The 21,736-nt window shown below is 40.7% G+C and overlaps 1 protein-coding gene across 1 annotated transcript in view; it reads right to left on the bottom strand.

Moving 5' to 3' along the window:
- Positions 1-21,736, bottom strand: part of ADA (adenosine deaminase) — a 244,422-nt gene that overhangs the window by 13,857 nt on the left and 208,829 nt on the right. The window contains exons 8-10 of the mRNA XM_053719921.1: positions 14,627-14,728; positions 7,254-7,321; positions 4,831-4,960 (exon numbers count right to left, since the gene is read on the bottom strand). Of these exons, the coding sequence (XP_053575896.1) occupies positions 4,831-4,960; positions 7,254-7,321; positions 14,627-14,728 (300 nt within the window). The remainder of the gene's footprint in view (positions 1-4,830; positions 4,961-7,253; positions 7,322-14,626; positions 14,729-21,736) is intronic.

Consider the following 21,736-nt stretch of genomic DNA (forward strand, 5'->3'; position numbering starts at 1 on the left):
AGAGGTGAGACCCTCATTAACATATTTCACAAGTTATTACATCTAGAAAAAAAGGAGGTAGACTTCCGTTTACACGCTGTATACACAAAGTACCATAAACTTAAATGTATTCCTAGGGGCTTCAGAGTAAGAAACATCCCCACTTTGGGGCGTAATAATATAGAGTTTTGCAGGAGGTGGAGCGGCATATTGAGCAAATGCTCACATGATCTTATGCCCCTCGTTATTGAGGAGGTCTCAAGACTTAAATTGACTGTTAAAAAATAGATTGAATCTGTTAAAGAATCTTTATTGACAGTACTGACTACTGACTCCACTATTGACTGGCTTACCAAACTCCAAACACAAGTAGAGAAATATAAACACGACCTATTGGCCTTTAAAAACAAAAAATTCACAACTGTAGAAAACGACTACAGGGACAAGAGAGTATATAGCTGGTTATTTGGAAGAGATAATAACCCGTGGGTGGGCCGTAAGAAACCTTTTAATAAAACTAGACTCATTCATTTTTCCACTGTTGACAGCAGTGGGGGGGAATCATCTGATGGTGATGGACAGACAGTGGTTCAGGCTCCCACACAGAGTGGGGTGAGCACCAAGTCAGCACAGAAGCCCCCTTTAGCCCAGGGTCCAGGCACAGACGCCACAGGAGGGGGAGGGGCAAAAAGAAAGAAAATACCAAAAAGAACAAAACATAGTCTTCAACTTCAGCTCACGACCACTGACCACTGACGAATTGAAAATACTCAATAGGAGCCTCACATTTGTCCCTAAAACCGAGGTGTGATTTATTTGATTTACATGTAGACATGGGGAGATTCCAGAGACAATTAAAATTTAAAGATTTTTTTAAAGATAAAGGGAATTACGCTGTTAAACCCTTTAAGTCTCTGAGTACTTTTGAACCCCCCAATACACACACATCTATCAAAACTTTCCACCAAATTTGTACCTCATCCCTCACCGAACTATACAGAACCATTCCCCCTAGTAGAGACAACTTGAGCAAGGCTGAAAGATTGGCTATCAAATCTCTTTCCACTGACAGGGATATAGTGATCAGGCCCGCTGACAAGCGTGGAGCCATAGTTATAATGGATTATTCCAATAATAAAAGTGAGGCATTAAGACAATTGCATGATGAAAACACTTATGTTAAACTTACTACCAATCCTACTAGGGTTTATAAAAAAAACAAATTGATGACTTTCTGAATTTAGCATATCTGACTCGGGTGATTGATGATGATGTATTTGGGTACTTAAAGGGGCAGTAAACCTAGAAAATAATGTTATATAATTCTGCACATAGTGCAGAATTATATAACATTATATTAGTGCTAGCTTTATGTAACATAATATTGATGCTGGAATTTTTATTAAAAAAAAAGAGGGTTTTTCAGACCCGCCCTCTGTGCTCTTCTGAGCGGGTCTGATTTTCCCTCTGAGCTCTGAGCATCTGGGCAGCTGTCTATTCACAGCCCGGCCCGGTCGTGCCATTACACTCAATGTAGCTCGCTACTGTTGCTCTGTCTGACAGCGGGAGCAAGCTACATTGAGTGTAATGGCACGATCGGGCCGGGCTGTGACTAGACAGCTTCCCAGATGCGCTCAGAGTAAAAACCAGACCCGCTCAGTAGAGCACAGAGGGCGGGTCTGAAAACCCCTCTTTTTTAATAAAAAGTCCAGCGGCAATATTAGGTTACATAAAGCTAGCACTAATATAATGTTATATAATTCTGCACTATGTGCAGAATTATATAACATTAGTTTCTAGGTTTACTGCCCCTTTAACGGTGGACCATCCGGTTTGCCCTATTTTGTACCTTTTACCTAAAATCCACAAATTGCTGGAGAACCCCCCTGGTAGGCCCATTGTGTCTGCCAGGGGGTCCCTCCTGCAGCCCCTAGCGAAATATATATTGATTTATTTTTACAGCCGGTGGTACAAAACACCCCTTCATATCTGAAAGACTCATTTGAACTCATCAATTTATTAAAAACTGTTGATATACAAGCTAACGACATCCTTGTAACAATGGATGTGGAGAGTTTGTATACTGTCATACCTCACGCCCATGATATTGATATGGTTAGAAAAATACTACTTGATAATGCACACTATACTAGACCACCTATAGAATTTTTGTTACAACTTATGGAATTCTGTCTGGAAAATATTTTTTTTCGTTTTGAAAATGATTATTTTCTACAACCCATGGGGACAGAGATGGGGTCGAATATGGCTCCATCAAATGCTAACATCTACATGGCAATGTATGAACAACAAAACATACTATCCAGACAGGATTCCATGAAATTCTACCGTCGCTACATAGATGATGTCTTCCTTATTTGAAACGGCTCCTCTGAGACCCTAGTGGAATGGACCGATGTCCTTAACAGCCTTGAATCTACTATTAGATTTAAAATGGAACACAACACAGATAAAGTCCATTTTCTAGATCTAGAAATCTTTAAGGTTCAAACCCAACAAGGGTACGGACTACACACCACACTATTTCAGAAAGCTACTGATAAGAATTCTACTCTTTATTACACTAGCTTTCATCCTAAATTTCAAAAAGATGGGGTCAGCTCCTCACAGCTCCTGCGGGTCGTCCGCAACAATACTGACGACTGCCGTAAAAACATGCAGTTAAGTGAAATGGCTCAAAGATTCCTACAGAGGGGGTACCCAATGTGTTTGATTAAACAACAATGCCTCATGGCCAGAGTGGACACAGGAAACACTTACAACCAGGAAAACACCTGAACAAACGTCACATCGGTTAAAGTTTCTGACCACCTACACCCCAGTATCAGAATCTGTGGCGAATACTATTAAGAAAAACTGGATGGTGATCTCGAAGGATACAAGCCTTCCTTTCATGGACTCTCCGGCCCCACGAATGGTATACAAGAGGGCTAGCAACTTGAGGGATTTTTTGGTCTTAAACAACCCCACGCACTGCTATGAGAAGCAAATGTGGCTGCCTAAGGGCAAACCTGGGTGCTTTCGCTGTGGAAATTGTCTGACTTGAAATAGCCTTATTACTGGCAATACTTTTCGCCACCCACACATTAATAGGAGATTCTCTATTAAACACAGATTAACCTGCACCTCAGACTTTGTTGTGTATGCCACTATTTGCCCGTGCTCCCTGTATTACATGGGTAAGACTATGAGTACATCCAGAGAAAGGCTGGCCAATCACAAGACAGCCATACGTCAGGCTTTGGATAAAGGACATTCAGAACAGCCGGTAGCCCGTCACTTTCTGACTGCAGGCCACCCTATCTCCTCCTTGCGAACCATGCTTATAGATCATGTACCTCGTCCAAGACGTGGAGGCAACAGGGCACTGACGTTATTGCGAACGGAAGCTCAGTGGATATTCAAACTGGACACGGTTACCCCCCGTGGTCTAAACACTAACATAGACTTTGGCTGCTGTTATAGGGCCTAACCAGGCATGTTTGGGAGTTATCCTTTCATTTCATTCATTCTATTTGGCATGAACCTGGGGCGCTCTGCGCCCTTCCTCCTAGCTAGGTTAATTCACATATGAATGCTTTCACTACATGTTCCTCTGGAGTTATCCTGATACCGTGTGGGTATAGAGGGTGACCCAGATTCTGTAGTTTTATTTACTACTAAGTGTTGTGCGATGTTGTGCTTCTGATATTCTTTTTATTTTTCTGATAGTGTATATTTATATAGGTTTAGTCACTTAATTTGGGTGTTTTTTGTGCAAATTTGGTATAATATCACTCTGACAGCGGCTCTACGTTTACATGTTCCTTCTGCTGTTAGTGTAACAGCAGTGCGTCATGATGGTATATAGGGGAGGGTCTTGGGTGTTCACTGTATGTCTGTTTAGCTTCCATTGAGAAAGGCTCCTGCAAGAGCCGAAACGTTTGGTATTTAGCCTTTCCTTGCTGAATAAAGGTGATTGAGGAAATCCTGTATCTGCCTGCTTTTTCGGATATCCCAGGATTTACGGCTGCCAGCCGTGGGTAACATCCAGTGATAGTGTGTGTGTATATATATATATATATATATATATATATATATATATATATAATATGTATTAACAATAAAAATTACATTGTTCTGTATGTGAAGAACATTGGAATGTAAAATATGATGAACTCCTGTTATGTTAGCGCACTTCTCTGCACTCTCCATTGACTTCTATTGGAAGTATATGTTAATTCAGTCGTAATATTTGGTTAAAACACTTCGGGTTTCGCTCGCACGCAAACTTTTTACTCGTGCGCAACCCAACTCGTGCGAAGAAAAGGTTAATTCTAGCAAAGTTTGCGCTCGAGTGAAAGCGCTAAATAGTGCGCCACTTGTAATCTGGCCCTTTATCAGTAGCCTTGACTTCTAGAAAAAAAAATTGGCCTGTTTTGGGTGCTATATTTTGGCTGTAATAATTTCTCTTTCCCCAACAATAAAGTTTGTGCTCAAGCTCAGTTAAAAATGTAATAAACACAAATATTTTTTTCAGATTAATAAAAAATTAGAAATACCTTTCAAATGGCACTTTTAATTAATGATTATTGGGATAAAGTGTTTAGACATTTAATAATATTAGCTATTAAATTGTTCAACATGAAACAGTTAATCGCACGTGTCATGAATTGATACTGAAAAATGCTGCATGCAAACCTATCAGGCAGTCATTATCAATGCTGAAATAATTAGCCATCGTGGTTTTCTTTTGCTAAAGGTCTTGAATCACTTGAAGCTACTTTGAAGCAGCAAAACAAACTGAATCCTCATCAATAAAAGTGCACAGTAACCATAATAAAAACTTACCACTCGCTGAAATTCTTCCTCTGTAAAATCCATATATTTCTTTGCAATAGAATAATCAAGGTCCAGGGTAGATCCAAATATAAGGGGGTCATCTGTGCTCAAAGAGTAATTCGCTTTATCTTTCCTAAATCTTCCAATATAACAATAATAAGAAAGTCAGAAAAAGAGGCTAATTATCTTCTTCCAAAAACCATTTAATAAAGTTGTGGCCCATTATACAAATTTAAATTTACAAATTTCACTTCTTCCTGTCCCAGTAGGCAGAGCTAGCCATCAAGCTGTTGTGATTATTAAGCCTTCGTGCCCAATTTTTGTTTACCCAGTGAAAGCCATTAGAGCCCGCTCACCATTTCCTCTATCACACCTTATAACAGAGTCCATAGATATAACAGATTAGGTAGTCGGTCAGGTGCTATCATAAGTAGTAGCTTTACCCAGCTTAATACTATAAAAGATGTGTCAGTATGTTACTAAACTGGCTTTCTAGTTACAAGTGAATACGGTACCTTACTATGTGACCATTAAGATGCAGATAAGAACTACAGCTCTCAGCATTCAAACTCAGTTTTTATTCTGCAGTTAGCTCTTTTCTTAAACTTTTACATTTCCTTATTTTTAAACTAAGAGTATTTTTTAACTACCATTTTAATTTAGTATACTCTCTTTTTTGATAATACATCAACTTTTAGGGGCCATATATACTAACTAGGGTGATTTTTAAACTTGTATAGCCAGTCTAGCCACTTCCCAGAAATATACATCTCAAATATACTAAAATCAAAATATTAGAAATATTGGATTAGCATAACAGCCTCAAAATCAATATAAACTCCAGATCAACATTAGTAAACTTGATACAAAAGTTATTATCTACACATTTTCACCAAATTATATTTCAGTTGTGTTTTCTTCTTAAAAGCTTTTGAAAGCAACATAAAAAATGCTAGTTTGAAGCTTTATATTTCTGGACCTATTGCTCAATTTTTTGACATAAAAAACAAAAACAAAAAACGAACAAGAATAGATTAGCTCATGACTAGGTACAGTAGTCCAAGGTACAGTAGTTTATTGGTAGTTTTTTTTTAAAAACATATATAAATCCTTAAATGATTGCATTGCAAATATCAAATTTTACATCTTAGCATTTCAAAAATGATTTCATCAATATATTATATATAAAGTCTTTATCAAGGTTGCAGGTTATTATAACAAGATCCCCACAGGGCCTCCAAGATTATTATTTTTTTGAGCACTTCTTTAGGTGAAAGTTTAACACATAACTTCCAGTAACCATTGATGTAAACTGTATACACATATGTATAGATAATGATATGCAGTGCACTGTATACACATATGTATAGATAATGATATGCAGTGCACTGTATACACATATGTATAGATAATGATATGCAGTGCACTGTATACACATATGTATAGATAATGATATGCAGTGCACTGTATACACATATGTATAGATAATGATATGCAGTGCACTGTATACACATATGTATAGATAATGATATGCAGTGCACTGTATACACATATGTATAGATAATGATATGCAGTGCACTGTATACACATATGTATAGATAATGATATGCAGTGCACTATACAGTAGTTGAAGGCCTCTTGTAAATTGTTTTTTTAGGATGCAAATAGCCTGAATGCTATGAAAGTGTCACAGAGTACAGTAACAAACCATAGTTTTGTATTATTTAAGCAAACTATTAAAGGGAGAAGGAAAAGGTTTAATGCACAGATTTTTAAAAGGTGAGATAGTGAGGGGTGACAGTAAAAAATATCAACAGATTACTCATAAATCAATAGCACTGTGATATATTTGTGACCATTCCTAGCGCTTATAATAATTTTTTTGTAAATCTAAACATTAGAGACAATACGTTTATTTGATTTGACTAGAGTGAGATCACCGTATTTCAAAGTACAATGTAAACAAGTAAGCAGCTGCTAAGCATTCATTATATTCAAAGCTGCTGCAGGTAGGCTGTTTAAAATGGAGCAGGGGTCTATTTCTCCTAGCCCTTTTGGGTAGTAGATTTCTACTGCTAACTCCTGTTTACATATCTTTTCTATAGCAAATATGTATTGACATTTTCAGTATAGGTGGTTGTTTCAATAAGCAAAAACTGCTATTTAACATCACAAAATAAAGGTAAATTATTGATTTGTAAATAATTTAATACACTCAAGCAGGTAAAATAGGTAATTGGGAACACATTAAAGGGAAGAAACGTTTACAGTACAATGTCCCTTTATAGCATAGTGGACTATTTCTGAAATCCCTTGAACTGAGCTGCAAAGAACATGAAAATGTATATTTGCAAACATTTATTCAAGATGTGTTTTCAGGCTACATGAATATTTGCATCTCATTATTTAGAGTTCTTGGTTTATTAACTTACTGCGTCAATGGGTGTTTAGTAAAATCTGGATTGCAGGCGCCGGTGAGGTAGCTGGACCAAGGACATGTCTATAAAAAAGTAAGCAATACAATGCAAGAAAACATAATTCAATTTTATTATAGGTTGTTAATTCATCATCATCTAGCAATGCCTTAAATCTAACAGCAACATTGTGTACATGTAGTCATTTATAAATAAAACAGTTAATTAATAAATCTAAAATAATATTTATATAATATATTTAAAAAAATTAATTGAATATTATAAAATATAGTAATATTAAAAACAAAATTATATTATAATATTAAAAGGTATTTATTTTAAAGTGTTGTTGATGCATCAAAACCATTTTGAATTTATTTTAAGATAAGCCATGTCATACTTAAAGGGACTTTAAACACCTCAAGATATTAATATAAATGGTTTAATTACATCTAGTAAAAGCAACTTTGCAATATAATTTCATTATTTATTTTGTTCTCTTTTCCTGTAATGTGATTCTGAATATTGTGGACTTTCTAATTCATGTTAAACATGGAAGTGCAGAGACAGCTATATTCCATACATTCATAGGTTGCACACTCTAGTAAGCCATTTATAACCATTCCTAATTGAACTCAGCAGAAAAGGTAACCTAAGTCACAATATGGCGGTGCCCATTGCTTTATGGACATTAACAAAATTTATGCTTAACTGATAAATGTCTTTCTTTCCGGACATGGAGAGTCCACAACGTCATTCCAATTACTAGTGGGATATTCACTCCTGGCCAGCAGGAGGAGACAAAGAGCCCCACAGCAAGCTGTTAAGTGTCACTTCCCTTACCCACAACCCCCATTCATTCAGCCGAAGGGAAATGGAAAAAGAAGATAACACAAAGGTATAGAGGTGCCTGAGGTTTAACAAAAAATACTGTCTTAATTAAGGGTGGGGTCGTGGACTCTCCATGTCCAGAAAAAAAGAAATTGATCAGGTAAGCATACATTTTGTTTTCTATTCTAAGACATGGAGAGTCCACAACGTCATTCCAATTACTAGTGGGAACCAATACCCAAGCTAGAGGACACAGAATGAACAGGGAGGGAGAACAAGACAGCAGGCCTAAACCGAAGGCACCACCGCTTGAAGAACCTTTCTCCCAAAAGAAGCCTCAACCGAGGCAAAAGTATCAAATTTGTAGAATTTGGAAAAAGTATGTAGAGAGGACCAAGTTGCAGCCTTGCAAATCTGTTCCACAGAAACTTCATTTTTGAAAGCACAAGAAGAGGAGACAGCCCTAGTGGAATGAGCCGTTATTCTCTTAGGAGGCTGCTATCCAGCAGTCTCATAAGCAAAATGAATAATACTTCTTAACCAGAGAGAAAGAAAAGTAGAAGCGGCCTTCTGACCCCTACGCTTTCCTGAGAAACAAACAAACAGGGCAGAAGATTGGCAAAAATCCTTAGTATCCAAAAGATGCAGGTAACACAGTTCAGCACACAGGCCACTGCACGCCACGTAGGAGTTCCCGAAACATTGCGTGTCTTTTGTGCTGAATAAACCTCGTTTCCACTTTATGCTGCCACTTTGCTTGGAATTTTTTGAAAATCCTTAGTAGCCTGTAGGTAGAATTTTAGAGCGCGTACAACGTCCAAGTTATGCAACAGACGTTTCTTTTGAGTAGAAGGATTAGGACAGAGAGAAGGAACAACAATTTCCTGATTAATATTTCTATCTAAAACTACCTTAGGAAGAAATCCCAATTTAATATGAAGAACCGCCTTATCATGAAAAACAAGATAAGGGGAATCACTCTGTAAAGCTGAGAGTTTAGAAACTCTACGAGCAGAGGAAATAGCAATAAGGAACAAAACTTTGCAAGATAATAACTTAATATCTACAGAATGCATTGGCTCAAACGGAGTCTGCTGCAAAACTTTAAGACCAAGGTTCAAGTTTCAAGGAGGAGCAACAGATTTAAACACAGGCCTTATTCTGACCAGGGCTTGACAAAATGATTGAACATCTGGCACATCTGCTAGACGTTTGTGTAAAAGAATAGATAGAGCAGAAATCTGACCCTTCAGAGAACTGACTGTAAACCCTTTCTCCAGACCTTCCTGGAGAAAAGACAAAATTCTAGGAATCCTGACGCTACTCCAAGAGAAGCCTTTTCGATTCACACCAATATAGGTACCTTATGGTAAATTTTACAAGTAACAGGCTTGCGAGCCTGAAGCATGGTCTCAATGACTGACTAAGAAAACCCACCCTTAGCCAGGACAAAGCGTTCAATCTCCATGCAGTCAGCTTCAGAGAAACGAGATTTGGATGGAGGAAAGGACCCTGAGTTAGAAGGTCCTTCCTCAGAGGTAACCTCCAAGGAGGAAGAGATGACATCTTCACTAGGTCTACAAACCAGATCCTGCAAGACCATGCAGGAGCTATTAGAATTACAGACGCTCTCTCCTGCTTGATACGACCAATGACTTGTGGAAGGAGAGCAAGCGGAGGAAACAGGTATGCTAGACTGAAATACCAAGGAACCGCCAGAGCATCTATCAGGGCGGCCTGAGGATCTCTTGACCTTGAACCGTACCTTGGAAGCTTGGCGTTCTGATGAGATGCCATCAGAACGAACTCCGGCACCCCCCAATTGAGGGTTAACCTGGAGAACACCTCCGGATGGAGAGCCCACTCCCCGGGATGAAAGGTCTGTCTGCTCAGAAAATCCGCCTCCCAGATGTCCACTCCTGGAACGTGGATGGCAGATAGAAGACAATTGTGAGTTTCCACCCACTGAATAATCCGAGTCGCCTCGTTCATGGCCAAGGAACTCTGAGTTCCTCCCTGGTGGTTGATGTAGGCCACTGAGGTGATGTTGTCTGATTGGAATCTGATAAACCAGGCTAAAGAAAACTGAGGCCAGGCCACTAGAGCATTGAAGATCGCTCTCAATTCCAAAATATTTATCGGGAAGAGAAGACTCCTCTCGAGTCCATAGGCCCCGAGCCTTTAGCGAGTCCCAGACTGCCCCCCAGCCTAGCAGGCTGGCGTCTGTGGTCACGATCACCCAGGAGGGTCTCCGGAAGCATGTTCCCTGAGACAGATGATCCAGAGAAATCCACCACGAAAGAGTCTATTGTCAACTGGTCCAGATCTATCCTATGGGACAGATCCGAATGGTCTCTGTTCCATTGTCTGATCATGCATAATTGCAGAGCTCTCAAATGGAATCGAGCAAAGGGGACAATGTCCATAGAAGCGACCATCAGACCAATTACCTCCATACATTGAGCTACGGATGGCTGGACAGTAGACTGCACTGAGAGGCAAGAAGAGATCATTTTTGTTTTTCTGACCTCTGTCAGAAAAATCTTCATAGATAAAGAATCTATTATGGTTCCTAAGAAAACCACCCTTGTAGCTGGCACAAGTGAACTCTTTTCCCAATTCACTTTCCATATGTGGGAACAAAGAAAAGACAACAAGATCTCCATATGAGATTTTGCTAGTTGAAAAGATGGCGCCTGAAACAAGATGTCGTCCAGATAGGGCACCACCGCAATTCCCTGAGACCAGACAACTGCCAAAAGAGCCCCTAGAAACTTTGAAAAAATTCTGGGAGCTGTGGCAAGGCCAAACGGAAGAGCTACAAATTGAAAGTGTTTGTCCAGGAAAGCGAATCTCAGGAATTTGTGATGATCCCTGTGGATGGGAACATGAAGATACGCGTCCTTCAGGTCTATGGTCGTCATGAACTGACCCTCTTGGACTAAAGGAAGAATGGAATGAATGGTTTCCATTTTGAAGGAGGGTACCCTGAGAAATTTGTTTAGACATTTGCGGACATCGCGTACCCAAGCTTGCTGAAACAAGGAAAGTCTGCCCCCCACCTGATCCAATACCGGAACAGGGATGGACCCTTCATGCTGACTTAGTCTCAGATGAGGGCTTATTAGATTGTTTCCCCTTATTCCAAGTCTGATTGGGTCTCCAAGAGGGCTTGGACTGTTCCAGCTTGGAAGAGGAAAACTTCTGACCTTTGAAGTTACGAAAGGAACAAAAATTAGAATTTTGACGGCCCTTAGGTCTATACTTCTTGTCTTGTGGTAGAAAGGACCCCTTTCCACCCGTAATTTTGGAAATTATCTCTGCCAGACCAGGACCAAACAGGGTCTTACCCTTGTAAGGTAGCGACAAAAGCTTGGACTTGGAGGTAACATCAGCTAACCAAGATTTCAGCCATAAAGCCCTGCGGGCTAGAACAGTAAAACCAGACATCTTGGTTCCCAGTCTAATGACTTGCAAGTTAGCATCAGAAATAAAGGAATTGGCTAGTTTGAGGGCCTTCATTCTATCTTGGATCTCCTCCAAAGGAGTTTCCTCTAAAATCAACTCGGACAAAGTATTGCAACAATAAGATGCTGCACTTGCCACTGTGGCAATACAGACTGCATGTTGCCATTGTAGACCCTGATGAACATACATTTTCTTTAAATAAGCCTCCAGTTTTTTGTCCATGGGATCCTTAAAGGAACAGCTATCCTCAATAGGAATCATAGTTCTTTTAGCCAGAGTAGAAATAGCCCCTTCTACCTTAGGCACTGTGCGCCATGAATTTTGAATGGAGTCAGAAACAGGAAACATCTTTTTAAAAACGGGAGATGGGGAGAAGGATATCCCTGGCTTATCCCACTCCTGTGCATTAATCTCTGACACACGGTCTGGAACAGGAAACACTTCCACAGAGGAAGGAACATCATAGTATTTGTTAAGTTTACTAGATTTCTTAGGGTTGACAGCGACGGAAGAATCGGAGTCGTCCAGAGTAGCCAGTACCTCCTTTAATAATACACGTAGATGTTCAAGCTTAAATCTGAAGGATACCTCTTCAGAGTCAGCTAAAGGAATTATACTGTCCGAATCTGAGATTTCACCCTCAGAAGCTACCAAGGTATCCTCTTCATCAAACTTAGGATGGAGGTCAAACCTCGCAGCAGCAGAGGCAACAGACACCTTACTTTCAGAACAGTAAAACCAGACATCTTGGTTCCCAGTCTAATGACTTGCAAGTTAGCATCAGAAATAAAGGAATTGGCTAGTTTGAGGGCCTTCATTCTATCTTGGATCTCCTCCAAAGGAGTTTCCTCTAAAATCAACTCGGACAAAGTATTGCAACAATAAGATGCTGCACTTGCCACTGTGGCAATACAGACTGCATGTTGCCATTGTAGACCCTGATGAACATACATTTTCTTTAAATAAGCCTCCAGTTTTTTGTCCATGGGATCCTTAAAGGAACAGCTATCCTCAATAGGAATCATAGTTCTTTTAGCCAGAGTAGAAATAGCCCCTTCTACCTTAGGCACTGTGCGCCATGAATTTTGAATGGAGTCAGAAACAGGAAACATCTTTTTAAAAACGGGAGATGGGGAGAAGGATATCCCTGGCTTATCCCACTCCTGTGCATTAATCTCTGACACACGGTCTGGAACAGGAAACACTTCCACAGAGGAAGGAACATCATAGTATTTGTTAAGTTTACTAGATTTCTTAGGGTTGACAGCGACGGAAGAATCGGAGTCGTCCAGAGTAGCCAGTACCTCCTTTAATAATACACGTAGATGTTCAAGCTTAAATCTGAAGGATACCTCTTCAGAGTCAGCTAAAGGAATTATACTGTCCGAATCTGAGATTTCACCCTCAGAAGCTACCAAGGTATCCTCTTCATCAAACTTAGGATGGAGGTCAAACCTCGCAGCAGCAGAGGCAACAGACACCTTACTTTCAGAAAAATGTTTAGATTTCCTCTTGCGCTTCCCCAACATGGGAAAAGCAGATAATGCTGTAGATACCGCAGAAGATATCTGTGCAGCAAAATCTACAGGCAAATATACGCCTCCAGGAGGCTGAGAGGAACCGCAGGGCACTGTATGTCACGCCAATGAGGCTTGGGACGTTAGAGGAGAAAGCTGCGGCATAACCTGAACAGCATTATCCTGGGAGACAATTGGCTCAGAGGGCAATAATTTAGCTCTACATTCTAGCGTTCTAGCTAAATAGATAGCACAAAATTGCATAGGCAAAACAATTTGGGCCTCTAGACATAATAGATATTTATCAAAAGAAACAGATTCTTGATCCATGTCCATAGCTGCAAAAATAAAAATACCCCAAAATTAAAAGAGTAATTTTAAATGTTCAAATCAAAGATTTCTGTCACTTTAAGAAAAGGCTCTTAATATCCTTAAGACTTAACACGCTAAAAAATAAAACTGCCGCAATGGAAAAGAAAATACTTCAGGACCTCTACACCTCAGACAGTCTGAGAGGCCTACCGCAATTCAGAGGAATCGCAATTTGTTGGAAGCACAGGGACTGCTAGCAACTTCACTCTCAACTGCCGCAACTGCAGACACTGAAAGGCAGCTACTACGTGATGCCACTCCGCTCCGATGTCGGAAGAAAAGGAGATCACGTGACCAGCGAAGAGGAACTGGGCAGCAACTAAAAGCGCGCGTTCCCTGCCAAAAGAAATGAATAAAAAACGTTTACCACTCTAACTCTTTAAGGAACAGCAATTGCCAAAATATAAGCAGATTTATAAAATGAGTCTGAAATACTTGTCCCCACTGAAACATGCCCCAGTAAAAACTACAAAAGTTTAACATAAGAGCCACAGAGGAAAAATGTCCCCCAATAAAGAGAAGATTTAACCCCCAGCCTCCACATACATATGGGCCCACTGCCTGGCAAATCCTATGCATAAAGGATTATTTTGTCCCAATAATCTGAGAGTTCACGATTTTCCTGAAGTGCAATTCTCCAACACCTAGAAGATAGGTCACCAGGAGTGAAAAGAACACATACTCTTTACAGAGACCTGTGGAAAAAGAAAGAACAGAGTAACCAACTCTGGTTTTCTGTGACTAGGGCAGCAAATCTGTTAGGAAGTGGTGAGGTGGCCCTTACTTTGTTTTCCTAACTGCTTAAAAGCCTTACTCAAGAGATTGACGTGGAAACAGCTAAGCCCAAATCCTTGCTTGCAGGGAAAAGTACCCAAAAAAGGAAAATAATATTCAGACACCGAGCTTCACCTTCTCCATTGACAGAGGCAAAGAGAATGACTGGGGGTTATGGGTAAGGGAAGTGACACTTAACAGCTTTGCTGTGGTGCTCTTTGCCTTCTCCTGCTGGCCAGAAGTGAATATCCCACTAGTAATTGGAATGACGTCGTGGACTCTCCATGTCTTAGGAAAGAAATACATGTTCAAATTATTCTCAGGTTAATCACTGCTCTCAATACACTATCAAAGCAATGATTTATTAAGTGTTTAATGTCCCTTTAAGTTCAAAGTATAAAGAAACAACAATCTAAATTATTTATGTACCTCAAAATGCATCTTCTTTTTCAAGAGCTCTTGGTATAAGACGGGATCATCAATAGTGTGGTATCCATGTCCAATCCTTTCAGCTTTTAGTACTTCAACTGCCTAGAATGCACAAATGAATCTGTTTAGCTGATTCCCCACATTGGTTTTGAGTATTATTTATAATTTTTACATTATTTGTAAAACACCAGCATATCCTGCACCACTGTTACAAAGTGTATATAAGCACATGGTCCCTTAGAATGCTATTTTTAGCTTCTAAAGTTATTTTGGTTATTCTTCTTAGCTATATTCAAACATACACCTAGATAACGAGTTTTGCGTTCGTCTTTTAACGCTGAAAAAATTGCCATTTCAGCGTTAAAACAGCAACGCAGCCATTAGGAGTCTTGTCGGTATAGCTGTACCGCAAGCCTTTTAGCCTGTAACGCAATGTCAGTCCCTCACTCAAAAAAATGACGTTTTTGCATGGGATTTACATAGCGCTGCCATTATAAATTTTGCGGTGAGGCTAAATAGCTTGCGTTACACCCTATAACGACACGATCCGTACCGCAATCTGAGAGCAGTAGTTATGAGTTTTTCGCAAAGTTAGTTTGTAATTTGTGCTCAGTTAAAGATTGAGCCAATAAGAAGAAGGCAGATATACCCTGGCGAATGGGTGTTTTGAAATGACGATACTTACCCAAAGTCAGGTGTCTTTTTTTTGTCCAATAAAAAGAGCCGGATGGTGAAGTGACGTCAGAACCCGGAAGAAGCTCCGAGCGACCACGAGAGCGGAGTGAAACGTGCACAGGGACGCGTTGGTCTGTCGCAACCGCACCTCTTTGGGGAAACCCCCTCCTTTCTTCCAGTGGACGATCCTCTAAGCTGAACTGATGTTGGCTGTCTACTTCACGTTTTCATGTGGATAAGTATTGTCTTAATCTCCGCAACATCTGACACAGCGCTCGATGCGGTTGAACTGTGTTTGTGCATAAGCGTTCATAGCACCTTGTTCATGGAACATTCATATGATATTTGTGGTGCAGTGCTTTTCTAACTTGCTTTGAGGATAACTGGTTGAGCCCGAATGGCTTATTATTTCGCTTGATGATTGTGATTGTGAGCTACAGCCTTGAATGGGATGATACCAGCAATTTATGAACTATATGCTGTGATACTGCATCTGCTGTTAATACTAAACTTGCTATATTCATGACCATCATGCCACTGCTTTAACAACCTGCTGCTTGACTGCATTTATTACTGCCTTTTCACAGACTTCATTTAAAGGACTGCATGCTCTATTTTGTGGTGCACCACTTTATTACCTCACAAGCGCTTTTGAATTTTTTGGGGGATCCCCTCAGTATGTGTGCGTATGTGTATATGGTTGTATGAATGGGACAAATTTTTATTATTATGTACATTTGATATATCTTGATATTATAAAGTAATTTTTGCACGCATTCCAAGTTGTTTTGTTTCTTATTTGTTGATTGTTATTTGTAGGTGCTATTCGCCTAGACTTTTAGATTGCACTTATGTGTGTAGTCTACTTTCTATTTTTACCAATTTTGATTTCCAAGATAACAACTTAATATCTATGGAATGCATGGGTTCAAACAGAACCCCTTGAAGAACATTAAGAACTAAACACAGGCTTAATCCTGGTTAAAGCCTGACAAAAAGACTGAACGTCTGGAATATCTGCCAAACGTTTGTGTAACAAAATTGACAAAGCAGAAATTTGTCCCTTTAAGGAACTTGCTGATAATCCTTTCTCCAATCCTTCTTGGAGAAAGGACAGAATCCTGGGAATCCTAACTTTACTCCATGAGTAGCTCTTGGATTCACACCAAAAAAGATATTTACGCCATATCTTATGATAGATCTTTCTGGTGACAGGCTTACGTGCCTGAATCAAAGAATCAATGACCGACTCAGAGAAACCCCGCTTAGATAAAATCAAGCGTTCAATCTCCAAGCAGTCAGCTGCAGAGAAATTAGATTTGGATGTTGGAAAGGACCTTGAATGAGAAGGTCCTGTCTCACTGGAAGTTTCCACGGAGGCAGAGAGGACATGTCCACTAGATCTGCATACCAAGTCCTGCGTGGCCACGCAGGCATGATTAGAATTACTGAAGCTCTCTCCTGCTTGATCCGAGCAATCACCCGGGGAAGGAGAGGAAACGGTGGAAACACATAAGCTAGGTTGAACGACCAAGGCACTGCCAAGGCATCTATCAGTACGGCCTGAGGATCCCTAGACCTGGATCCGTATCTTGGGAGCTTGGCATTCTGTCGAGACGCCATCAGATCCGATTCCGGTCTGCCCCATCGGAGAATCAGTGAGGCAAATATCTCCGGATTGAGTTCCCACTCCCCCGGATGAAAAGCCTGTCGGCTTAAAATGTCCGCTTCCCAGTTGTCCAATCCTGGGATGTAGATTGCTGACAGAAAACAAGAGTGGGCCTCCGCCCATCGAATTATCTTGGATACTTCTGTCATCGCTAAGGAACGCCTCGTTCCTCCCTGATGACTGATGTAAGCCACAGTCGGGATGTTGTCCGACTGGAATCTGATGAATTTGGCCGAAGCCAACTGAGGCCATGCCTGAAGCGCATTAAATATTGCTCTCAATTCCAGAAAATTGATTGGAAGTAGAGACTCCGCCTGAGTCCATACACCCTGAGCCTTCAGGGAATTCCAGACTGCAGCCCAGTAGACTGGCGTCCGTTGTCACTATCACCGATGAGGGTCTGCAGAAACACGTCCCTTGGGACAGATGATCCGGCGACAACCACCAAAGAAGAGAGTTTCTGGTCTCTTGATTCAGATTTATCGGAGGAGATAAATTTGCATAGTCCCCATTCCACTGTCCGAGCATGCACAGTTGCAGTGGTCTGAGATGAAACCGAGCAAACGGAATGATGTCCATTGCCGCCACCATCAGTCCAATGACCTCCATACACTGAGCCACTGATGGCCGAGGATTGGACTGAAGGGCTCGGCATGTATTTAGAATTTTTTACTTTCTGACCTCCGTCAGAAAAATCTTCATGGCTAAAGAATCTATCAGAGTTCCCAAGAAGGGAACCTTTGTCTGTGGATTTAGTGAGCTCTTTTCTAGATTCACCTTCCATCCGTGAGTTCTCAGAAAGGACAACACTGTGTCTGTATGAGACTTTGTTAGATAATAAGTCGACGCCTAAATCAAAATATCGTCCAGATAAGGAGCCACTGCTATGCCCCGCGGCCTGAGAACCGCCAGAAGGGACCCTAGAACCTTTGTGAAGATCCTGGGTGCTGTGGCCAACCCGAAGGGAAGAGCCACAAACTAAAAATGTTTGTCCAGGAAGGCAAACCTTAGGTACTGAAGATGATCCCTGTGAATAGGAATATGAAGGTATGCATCCTTCAAGTCCACGGTAGTCATATATTGACCCTCCTGGATCATTGGTAAAATTGTTCCAATAGTCTCCATCTTGAAAGATGGGACTCTGAGAAATTTGTTTAGATTCTTGAGATCTAAAATAGGTCTGAACGTTCCCTCTTTTTTGGGAACCACGAAAAGATTTGAGTAAAACCCCTGTCCCTGTTCTTGTCTTGGAACAGGACGAATCACTCCCATAGTAGAGAGGTCTTTTACACAACGTAAGAACGCCTCTCTTTTTATCTGGTGTACAGACAATCGTGAAAGAAGAAATCTCCCTCTTGGGAGAAAACTTTTGAATTCTAGTTGATACTCGTGGGTCACGATTTCTAGTGCCCAGGGGTCCTGAACATCTCTTGCCCAAGCCTGGGCAAAGAAAGAAAGTCTGCCCCCTACTAGATCCGGTCCCGGATCGGGGGCCACCCCTTCATGCTGTCTTTGTAGTAGCAGCGGGCTTCTTGGGTTGTTTACCCTTGTTCTAAGCCTGGTTGGGTCTCCAAACGGACTTGGCCTGAGCAAAATTCCCTTCCTGCTTTGTGGAGGAAGAGGAAGAAGAGGGTACTCCTTTAAAGTTCCGAAAGGAACGGAAATTATTTTGTTTTCCCCTCATCTTAACAGACTTATCCTGAGGTAGAGCGGGACCTTTACCTCCAGTAATGTCAGAAATGATTTCCTTCAACTCAGGCCAGAATAGGGTCTTACCCTTGAAAGGAATAGCCAAGAGCTTTGACTTAGATGACACATCAGCAGACCACGATTTTAGCCATAACGCTCTACGCGCTAAAATGGCAAATCCTGCATTTTTAGCCGCCAACTTAGCAATTTGAAAGGCGGCATCTGTGATAAAAGAATTGGCTATCTAAAATATCCTCTAAAGGGGTCTCAATTTTGAGAGACTCTTCTAAGGCATCAAACCAGAAAGACGCTGCAGTAGTAACTGGAACAATGCAGGCTGTCGGTTGTAAAAGGAAACCCTGATGAATAAACAAATTCTTTAGAAGACCCTCTAATTTCTTATCCATAGGGTCTTTGAAAGCACAGCTGTCCTCAATAGGAATAGTTGTACGTTTAGCCAGGGTAGATATAGCTCCCTCCACCTTAGGGACAGTCTGCCAAGAGTCCCGATTTGGTGTCTGATATGGGAAACATTTTATTAAAAATTAGGAGGAGGAGAGAACGGTATACCCGGTCTGTCCCACTCCTTCTTGATAATCTCCGAGATTCTCTTGGGAACCGGAAAAACATCAGTGTAAGCGGGAACTTCTAGATATTTGTCCATCTTACACAATTTCTCTGGTGGCACCATAATAGGGTCACAGTCATCCAGAGTCGCTAAAACCTCCCTAAGCAACAGGCGGAGGTGTTCCAGCTTAAATTTAAAGGACATGACGTCCGAATCTGTCTGAGGTAACACACTTCCCAATTCCGAAAGTTCTCCCTCAGACAAAAGTTCCCTGACCCCCAACTCAGATCCCTGTGAGGGTACATCGGAAATAGCCAACAAAGCATCAGAGGACTCAGTATTCACATTGATTCCTGTCCTACTGCATTTACCCTGTAACACTGGCAACTTAGAAAATACCTCTGTAAGGGTAGTTGACATAACTGCAGCCATATCCTGCAGAGTAAATGAATTAGACGTGGTTGAGGAACTCGGCGTCGCTTGGGTGGGCGTTAAAGGTTGTGACACTTGGGGAGAATTTGACAGCATATCCTGATTCTCATCAGACTGAGAATCATCCTTAGGCACACTTTCTTTACATAAAATATGCTTTTTACATTGTAAGGCGCTTTCAGTACAAGAGGTACACAAAGTAAGAGGGGGTTCCACAATGGCCTTTAAACACATAGAACAAGGAGTTTCCTCAAGTTCAGACATGATAAACAGACTAGTAATAGCCACAATAGTCGTTCTTAACCTTATTTATTGATTCAAAGAATTTGTTGAAAAAAATGTACTGTGCCTTTAAATAATAAAAACGCAACAATTTTTCTGTACTGCACAAAAACGATTTTTTAGCACTAAAAAATTACACTAAACAGTTCAAATTTGCCAAAAATTATTGCAGCATTTGAGAAAAAGCTAAATCATCTTTTAAAAAGTCTTTTTATTCTGAAAATAAACTTTAAACAACGATAACAGCCGCTGTGGTGCCTACCTGCCCCCAGGGTACTCAAGATTGACTCAATAACGATCCGGTGACTAAAATCCAACTTTAAGTCCCACCGGAGCAAGTGCCTGCTGCCTTCTAGAGAGAAGAAACTGCGCGTCTGAGCGCGCGAAATAGGCCCCGCCCACTATGGACATCGCATCAACAGTCTTCCTAACCGCATGGGAAGCGGTTTGTAAAAAGCCATGTGGTCCCCTTCACTCACACTTATATCACCCAATATTAAATATATAAAGTGTCATAGCTGCCTCTCCCAGTGTCAAGCCCTTTATTAAGATACATAACCTTAGTATCAATATGCATAAAATAGGAATTTCAGTAACACCCTAATCATATAGGACTACTGCTTACCCCTTCCCTTACAGGGAATAATGTCAGCCAGTTCTGATATAACAAGTCTCCTCAGAAATAAAAGACTGAACATACCTCAATGCTGCTTGTAGCATGACACCGTTCTCCACACTGAAGATTTTTCTTGCACTACCTTCAGAAGTTCTGTGGGAACCATACTGGATCTTAGTAACGTCTGCTAAGATCATTAACCTCAGGGCAGAAAAAAGATCTCTTCATTCCTCTTGGGAATCCAGACTGACGATTTCTCCCTGAGGAAAATTGTACTCACCGGTACCATTTTAAAATAAAAAATATCTTGATTGAAGAATCTAAAACTAACACCTCACTTTACCTCTTCCTATCACTAACACAGGCAAAGAGAATGACTGGAGGTGGAGGGAAGGGAGGGGCTATATATACAGCTCTGCTGTGGTGCTCTATGCCACTTCCTGTTAGCAGGAGGATAAATCCCACAAGGATGAAATCCGTGGACTCGTCATATCTTGTAGAAGAAAAGAAAATTGTCTAATGTTTAATGGGATTATATTTTTGCAATATTACTTGCATGCAACTATGTGTTTACTGCACTATGTTCTTCCTCAACACACCATATGTTTTCACATAAACTGAACATTTTTTCACCCGCCTTGGCTGTTTAACACACATACAGTACCCCCTTGGCTATTACTAACACACATACAGTACCCCATGCCTGTTACTAACACACATATAGTACCCCCTTGGCTTTTACTAACACACATACAGTGCCCCCTTGGCTGTTACTAACACACATATAGTACACCCTTGACTGTTACTAACACACATATAGTACCCCCTTGGTTGTTACTAACACACATATAGTACCCCCTTGGCTGTTACTAACACACATATAGTGCCCCCTTGGTTGTTACTAACACACATATAGTACCCCCTTGGCTGTTACTAACACACATATAGTGCCCCCTTGGCTGTTACTAACACACATATAGTACCCCCTTGGCTGTTACTAACACACATATAGTACCCCCTTGGCTTTTACTAACACACATATAGTACCCCCTTGGCTGTTACTAACACACATATAGTGCCCCCTTGGCTGTTACTAACACACATATAGTGCCCCCTTGGCTGTTACTAACACACATATAGTACCCCCTTGGTTGTTACTAACACACATATAGTACCCCC

This window comes from Bombina bombina, chromosome 1, assembly GCF_027579735.1.
Source record: "Bombina bombina isolate aBomBom1 chromosome 1, aBomBom1.pri, whole genome shotgun sequence".
Classification (NCBI taxonomy): Eukaryota; Metazoa; Chordata; class Amphibia; order Anura; family Bombinatoridae; genus Bombina; species Bombina bombina.